Here is an 8,181-nt window from a genome sequence, read left to right as displayed (position 1 = left end):
TATACAGATCTCCTTCTATCACTCAGCAACAGAAGCACCATTATTATATTATTGCAATCCTGAAACTTTTAGACTTGGGAGGGGGGGGGGGAGATTCCTATTTCACATTTCTAATGGCAGCCCTGATCACAAAGATCATTTCCAGCACCAGAAACCTAACCTGTGAGCAGCATTAGATTGTAAGCTCTGTTAGGCAGGTTCTCTTTACCGTTGTCATTGCTATTGTACAACGCTACATACTATGTTGGCGCTACATAACCCTTTATAATAATAAATCATTATTTTATTTTTTTATTTTTTGTATTGTATTGTACAATTGTGTTTTTTTCAAGCTAATAAAATCCCGGTTTGTATTGCCAGCCTTCCTGCTCCCATACACATGCGCCTGGTGCTGCTCTCTGTACGGGGCGGGGCCAGACCAAACATGGGCGGGGCCGAGTCTCTGGGCGTGTGCGGGTCTATAAACCTCGGTGATGTCAGCGTGCTCTGCAGTCCTTTAGCTGGAGATCGGCTTTGTGTGCAATCGGCCGGTATCTGCAGTGCTGCATCGGTCATTTCTATTCCCAATCACCCCGAGCCATGAGGATGTGTGGATATAACACGTGTGGGAGGATGTTTCTGCTGTGCTGCCTGCAGGTCATGGTAAGATTCTTTGTTATAAGGACGTGGAATGGTCACGCCACGTGAACCTCTCCACCACCTCTATGCAGGAAGCCCCCTCTGTCTGGGACTTTGATTGACAGCTTTTGCCTGGAGGGGAGGGTTGCAGCAGCTGCATCTGCACCCCCCTCCTCCTCCTCCATAGATCTAGATAGGGAGGGGGTTCAGTAGAGAGCCAGTAATCCCTACAAGAGGCCAACTCCCTTCTCCTTCTATGGCCTCCTTGTTCTTCTCCTGGATGGGACTCAGAATAATATTATTTCTATACAAAGTAATGCTTTGATGTTTCTAGTAATGGATACATTTCTTATTGCTACATACTAGGAAATCCTTGTTCATGTATTATATTCTGCCTCCTGCACTGTAATCAGCACACAATGGCTGCAGCCTGGTCTGACCTGGCTACAAATGTCTGCACCCATATCCCTACTAGATTGTAAGCTCTTTGGGGCAGGGTCCTCTCCTCCTATATCACTATTAGTCTGTCATTTGCAACCCCTATTTAATGTACAGTGCTGTGTAATATGTTGGTGCTATATAAATCCTGCCTAATGATAATAATAATCGCTATAGCATTAGGTTTCTGCTGTCAGGAGCCAATAGGATCCACAATTCCCTAATCAATGTAAAATAATAAAAGATCACCGCTGCTGCTTATATGATTTTACATTTTGTATCTAAATCTAGCCATGGGATCAATATAGACATGGCAGCAAACCTGCAGTATGATTGCTGGGTGATCGGTCTTTATTATTATTAATAAACAGGATTGATATAGCGCCAACATATTACGCAGCGTGGTACATTAAATAGGGGTTGCAAATGACAGACAGTGACACATGAGGGAGTGAGGACCCTGCCCTGAAGAGCTTACAATCTAGATCAGGGGTGCCCAACAGGTAGATCGCAAAGGCAACATGAGTAGATCGGGGAGCCCTGCCTGAGGTAAGTCCAGGTTTTTATTGTTGGTAGATCATTTTGATTTGGTCATTTTAAAAGTAGCTCCCAAGCCAAAAAAGTGTGTGCACCCCTGATCTAGGTCCTCACATGGTGCTGGTGGGTACATGCTGGAGAAAGGTTTGGTGTTGCCCAGTTATAGATTTCTTTTGTTTATAGGAATCCATATGCTATTTATTTTATTATTTTTCAATATTTATTGAAGATTTTTGAGAACAAAAATACAAAGAGCTCTATTTATAAAACAAGGAATCAAACATTCCCATTCATGTGTTTCAATGGCAATTACTGAATCCCACCATGTCAAATTCCATTCTATCAATAGAGCCAAAAGTACAAAACGTTTAAACAGAAATATATCTAGTACATATAATATCAGTTGGCAAAGTCTAAAGAAAAATGACAATTTTGGGATTTACAAATGCCAAAAAATATTAATAAACAGGATTTGTATAGCACCAACATATTATGCAGCGCTGTACAATAAATAGGGTTGCAAATGACAATATGTGCTTTGCTCTTTTTCTGGATCTGCAGCGTACCATGTGGCACAACATACAACACATGTGTACCCCATACGGAAGTAATAAAAACCCAACGGCAATACATAGATTCTCCACGTTGGCTTTATTCTCACACATGGATTCGTCATTCGTCACCACTTTGTATTGACCGTTATGCATTGCAAACATTCCTAAACTTTTTCTGTGCTTGGATCACCATTGCTTTTACTTTTCTATGAATAGCATTTTGATTTAAAGAAACAAATTAACTATTTTTCAGATCTCCCTGTGTCTGGCTTATCCGGATGACTGTGACCTGCCTGGGTAGGTATTTTTTTAAATAATGTTTTATTATTTTTGAATATATTTTTTATTATTATATTACAGCCGTGCTTACATTTCCTTTTCTTTTTTTAGGCATTGCCCTTCAGGTTCAAGCACAAACTGGGTCAACCTGTGGTATGTCTGGTGAGTAGAGAAAGTCTATTACAATATTTGGGTGATAGACATTGCTGCAATCTATAGAATGCCGATGTGAGAAACCTTTCTACAGATTGCAGCGGAGCTTTAGAGCCTCGGTTAATTTTGATAAAAGCAGTCGTGTTTTCCGTAATGCTTTAAAGTCTATTCATAGGGTTTGCACTTTTTTCTCTGCCATCTGTCTGCTTGTTGCAGAAAGCTGGTCCTTTGCAAAGCAGTAAAACAAGGGCAGCGTTTGCTGTGACCCCGGTGGCATTAGAGCCGGGTACAAAAATAGACCCTGCCATGTGTCCTCAATGCGGAGTTACTGTATGAAAATAAAATGCCTCGTGCTCTATCAGGTGATGGGACCTATCAGTCATTGGGATTTTTTTCGACTTGGATGGATGAAGAATACAAGTTTGATTTTACTAGTTAGAGAACTTTGTGATGAAACTGGCTCACTTAGTTATGGAGGAGCAAATGTGACGTCACCAAAATTATGTAAAAACTTGCCTAGTCCAGTGGAGGTCTTAGAGATGGTGGCTGCCTTTGTATTCTTTTTCCCAGGTTTTTTCTTTTCTTTTCACCTAGTAATCCTCCAACTAACCCTTCAAGTCCTCATTGTCTCCACCATGTGGGCAGCCATTGTGATCTGTTATATAGGGTTCTTTGTGCTTAACATAACCGGAAGAGCCAAGGACAGTGTATTTGTGGCTAGGTCACTGGGCATCTTCTGTACTTGCTGAAAATGTTCATGGCCTGTAAAATGAAAGCTAATGCCATAGGCTGCAAATTATTACTATCTCTGGGTATATATTTTAAAGGGCCAGTCTACCACAGTGTTTTGGGTTGCTTGGTGGCCTTCATTGCTCACTTGAATATTATGTCCTGGGCAGCACGGTGGCTCAGAATTCGAAGAGTCCCAGGTTTGAATCTCAGCAAAATCTACATGGAGTTTGCAGGTTTCTCTGCGTTCGTGTGAGTTTCCTCTCGCATTCCAAAAACGTACAGTTAGGATAATTGGCTTCCCCCCAAAAATGAACCTTTAACTGTATTAGACATATAACTATGGTATGGACATTAGATTATGAGCACCTTGGGAGGAGACAGCTAGTGACACGACTATGGACTTTGTACAGCGCTACGTTTTATGTCAGCGTTATATAAATACTTTGTAATACATTGACAGAAAAATTCCTGTACCGTAATCCCTGTGAAAACCTTTATACCAGTGTGCTGGCAAGGAAAAAAAACATGGAGATCTGAATCCTTGAGAGCTAGGAAAAAACTAAAGCAGTTAAACTTGTCAGCATCAGCCAAACTCTAAAATCATTTTGGAATGCATTTTGACCCCTTACAGCAGTGTTACCAACCATTGTTCCTTGAGAAATGAGCAATTTGTCCCTATTAGGTTACTTTAAGGGACACCAATGATCTATTTGGTTATCTGTAAGGGTGACATGTAAGCCATTCTTCCCACTGACCACCATACTAATATACTGTAAACTATAGTAACTCTAGCAGGGGTTCCCTGAAGACCCAAAAGTTAAACCAGTCAATAAAAGGTTGCAGAAATATGATAAGCCTCTACATGGGGCTGATTACCTACATCCTAAAGACAAAGGTTCTCCTGTGTAGTAAATCATGTTTGGAATATTCATGTAAGCTGCTACAGTTTCAAGGTCACTTCTATATATTTTCCTATATTCCATGTATACTGGCGGGTTTATTGCTGCTCTTTGTTCTTCAAATGCAGCTGCTCCAGATGTAATAGCAGCCAGATGTGCCCGGGTTTATTTTGGGAAGGGTCAGATCTACAATGTGGGGTCAGAGTACCGGCAGTGACAATTGCACGGAAGTGATTTTATTAGATGTTGACCTCTGCGCCTGGGATTGTGTCACACTGACCTTTGTATCCGGGTTTCCTCAAAAGTCCGGACTAGGAACACATTCCTAAATTAACTTGCAGGAAATGACAGATTTCCTTATTCTATACTGTGGGCTGTTTAAATGTAAAGCCGGCGATTGTGACTCAAAGTTTATAAAATAGGTTAGAAGGGGCGCCATGTTTGTGGGGTGAATTGGCCTTTAAATAGGAGTGTTGTTCTATGCTGACAGTGGCCAACTGATGGAGAATAGGAATTATCGATCAACTGGTTGGGTGAAAGTGAAGTCTGCTAAGTTTACCTTCTGAGCCACCAATCCAGAGTTTTGCATCTAATACAAGTGACCAAGTTCTTCTAATCATAAAGGTCGGCTCTAAAATATTTGCACTTGTTTATTAGAATAAGACTTGAAACCAATGTTCTCTCTAGCCCCTTTTAGCTGGGCGCACCGCCCGGCACTTTCATGGGCACCTGGCTTTTTTTGGGTGGTTACTGAGGAGATGGGTCACAATTCAGAGGCTGCCACCCACCTACAGCTTCTTCCCAGCCAGCTTAAAAAATGTCTGGGTTCAACACTGGCTAAAACTGGTTTAGAAGACCAAAAATGAACAAATAAGAAGTTCATTTTTGGGGTTTACATAAACTTTAAAGCCAAAGAATTTGATAATTGTAATTTTACAGCATTTTTGTTGGCCTTGTTCCCTTTACCCAGCTTTTCAGTGCCAGCTTTGAATTAGACTGGTCCACTGACCTTCTTTTCTGCTCTTGCAGATAGGCCTCCTTTGTTAAAGCCTTTTATAAAAGCGATGATGGCGAGAGACTAATTTCCCTGTCTGTGTTTATATAGACTCAAGCTCTGTTTCTCTTTCCCGCAGGCTGATTCTGGTCACCGTATTTCTTCTCCTGCTGTGTGGGACTACGGCTAGCTGTATAAAATTTTGCTGCAAGAAGAAGAAACCTCCTGTGCAGACTTTACCCAATCATCCTTATGAAGTGACAGTGATCGCCATAGACAATGACAGCACCATTCACAGCACGGTCACCTGTAAGTAGCAGTTTGTGAAGTCACCTAAAGAGAACCAGTCACCTGTAATGCTTTTTAGAATGTTGTAGTTCCAAAGCGAACCATACATGGCTTGACTTTGGTTCCATAAAAGTTAATCTAAACTTAAAAAAAAAAAAAAAAGTCAAAAAATAGAACCCTAGCTCCTGTTTTCTTCTTATTCTAGTGGCATGGTGCCATATATAGTGTAGATCCGGGTTCTGTATTTGGTGGTGCCACACCGCCAGCCGCCAGTGACAATGTAACTCCTGCTTATGCATGAAGACTGCTGGAGCTATATATAAAATTCCAACCACCTCTCCCATCTATTTCTTTTATTGCCACTGGATTTTATAAGATATCTACATTTTATAATTGCATTGTTTTAATCTCCTTTCTCTGATCCTTACAGCTTACAGTTCGGTGCAGTATCCTCATATGTTTGCCTTTGGCGATATGGACAGAAGTGCAATGTCTCCCCCAGCTTACAGCCTCTATGCTTTAGAGCTCCCTCCAGCCTATGAAGAAGCCATAAAGATGGCTAAGCCCAATGGAGATGTTGGCACCTCTGTAGCTGGCCCCAAACTAGAAGACATCCGTGAACACGATGGACCTGAAGAGGACCCAGATCAGCATCAAGCCTCATCAAATGACACTGACTCACCACCTCACTACGAGGAGACCGAAATTACCCAACCCCAAGTCCACTGATGACTAACTATAGACCAGAAGCCTGTGCTTCCCAGGGATTGGCATGGCATCTTCACGGATCAAATTCTGCTATCGATGCCAGGGGGCAAGAGTCCACCTAAACTTGTTTGTAGCGATGTGACCTACATATAAGGCAGGAACTTTCTGAGCAATGCAGCCTCTTGCTAGTCAGTGTCATGTGGACAGAAAACTAATACCCTGCGTGTGTTCAGGGCAGACCTGGTGTCTCCATTTCTGCAAGTTGATAGTCGGTCTACCCCCTATGCTGCAAACCTTTGTGACATCTGCCATGGATGTGGACTAGAATGGATGTTTGGTTTGTCCTTACACAGTGGGTGTAAGATCATATGCAACACTTTTATTTTCGAAATGCAAAACTAGCTGAGAGAGTATTTGCTTTAAAGTGATGTTCCAAAAATAACTAACAATTTATCTTTGGAAGCATACTTGGGGAAACGGACTTATGTACGGACTTCCACCTCGCAGTGAAGATCTGCCATGTTAAAGATCTTCTCCTTGTGCTTTTCTCCATGGCTCTGTATTGTAAGATGTATAAATGTTCTTCACTTACTGTTATCTTTCCATTGGCAGGCAATGAGTGCAGAAAGGGGGCTAGATCAGCAGGAGGACTTTAACACTGTATATCTTCATGTCATGGCTGTAGATGCTTGTATAGTTTTGCTTTGCAATCATTCACCCAAGCAAGAAGTATTTAGGAGAAACCTGTACTGACAATGGGGGCTGCTTTTGTGGAGCGCTTTAGAAAATGCTGGCTGCCTGGTTCTTTCATCTGACTTGGGACTTGCAAAAAAGTGCCAAGTCTGTGCCTTGATAAACTAAAGCGGCAGCCATGTATTCAGCTTTTTCAGAAAGCTCCACATTTTAATACAGGTTTCCTTTACCCTTGAGATATTTAAGAATAGTACTTTTGTGTAAAGCATTCACTAATGTTATGGTCCTTTATTAATTGATCCCAGTTTTTTCTTTTTCTATTCATTTAGCAATAAGAAGCAGTTCATTGCTCATCTTGATTTCAGGCATACTGCTTGTAACTGTCACAAAGTGTTTTATGTTGCAATAACCATTCTGTATATTTATGGCATGTCCTCTGTCACACTCATCCATTTTTAGTTTATGATCATTTTATAATCCCCTGAGAATGTTCATGAGATCCCATAACTCGGCAATGTTAGTCCGGGTGTGCCTGGGAAAGGATCATCTATTTTTATTGGTCATGGGTATGATCTTTTGTATAAGCAATTACTTCTGTCCCTGAGCAAGGAAGGGCAATGCAAAACTTATGTAGCATGACCCAACGACCTCTCCACCAGTTTGTGCCAAATTCCCCAGTACATTCCACCTGTTATCTCCGGATTGACATCTTTATCAGTCTTTGTCCTCCTTCTTGCAGAAGGTTTCATGTTTCTAGCAAATTGCTGGAATGGGGTAACTCGTTGCTAAGTAACGGAACTTCTGTAAAGTGTCCAAAAAATTCTGTTAAGAACTTGTCACTGTATATAAGTTTTTGTTTTTAGGTGTATAGTAAGTTAGGCATATTGTATTGTTTTAAAGTATATCTTGGAAAATGTATGTAACTATTTTTTTTTAATTAACCAATGTGGTTCAGCAAGTCTAACACAAATAAAATTCTAACTGTCCTTTTCGAGTCTTATTTGGTTTCTTCCTAAACAAATTTAAGAGCTTGGATTTCAAATAGTTTAAAAGAGAAGATTAATCTGTCTCCCAACGGAGTAAATTGTTAAGTTGATGAGTTGCTGCTGCCCCTTGTTATATTATATAAAAATGGAAAGAGTAGAACGGGTTTTGATGGCTAAGGTTATAATTATTGTTGTATAATCCTGGGATTGGGATATGCATACTATACATCAAAATACTAATGTCATTGGTATAACTGTGTCAGTCTTTCATCCAATACTTTTCACCTATATTGGCTTTCTTC

The 8,181-nt window shown here is 40.8% G+C and overlaps 1 protein-coding gene across 1 annotated transcript; it reads left to right on the top strand.

Annotated features, from left to right (window-relative positions):
• The first annotated feature begins 462 nt into the window (after nt 1-462).
• On the top strand, nt 463-7,879 carry TMEM52 (transmembrane protein 52). The gene is made up of 5 exons (XM_072425960.1): nt 463-642; nt 2,401-2,444; nt 2,538-2,588; nt 5,344-5,513; nt 5,923-7,879. Exons 1-5 carry the CDS (start codon nt 580-582, stop codon nt 6,219-6,221), a joined length of 627 nt encoding a protein of 208 aa, XP_072282061.1. The 5' UTR covers nt 463-579; the 3' UTR covers nt 6,222-7,879.
• The last annotated feature ends 302 nt before the right edge of the window (nt 7,880-8,181 follow it).

The sequence above is a fragment of the Pyxicephalus adspersus genome, chromosome 11 (assembly GCF_032062135.1).
Source record: "Pyxicephalus adspersus chromosome 11, UCB_Pads_2.0, whole genome shotgun sequence".
Classification (NCBI taxonomy): Eukaryota; Metazoa; Chordata; class Amphibia; order Anura; family Pyxicephalidae; genus Pyxicephalus; species Pyxicephalus adspersus.
The sequence above is the reverse complement of the archived record's forward strand: the minus strand, read 5'-3'. Positions and strand labels throughout refer to the sequence as shown.

Coding starts and splice junctions, on each gene's coding strand:
- TMEM52 (XM_072425960.1), top strand. CDS start 580: ATGAGGATGTGTGGATATAACACGTGTGGGAGGATGTTTCTGCTGTGC. Junction 643..2,400: donor TGTGCTGCCTGCAGGTCATG/GTAAGATTCTTT, acceptor ACTATTTTTCAG/ATCTCCCTGTGTCTGGCTTA. Junction 5,514..5,922: donor CATTCACAGCACGGTCACCT/GTAAGTAGCAGT, acceptor TGATCCTTACAG/CTTACAGTTCGGTGCAGTAT.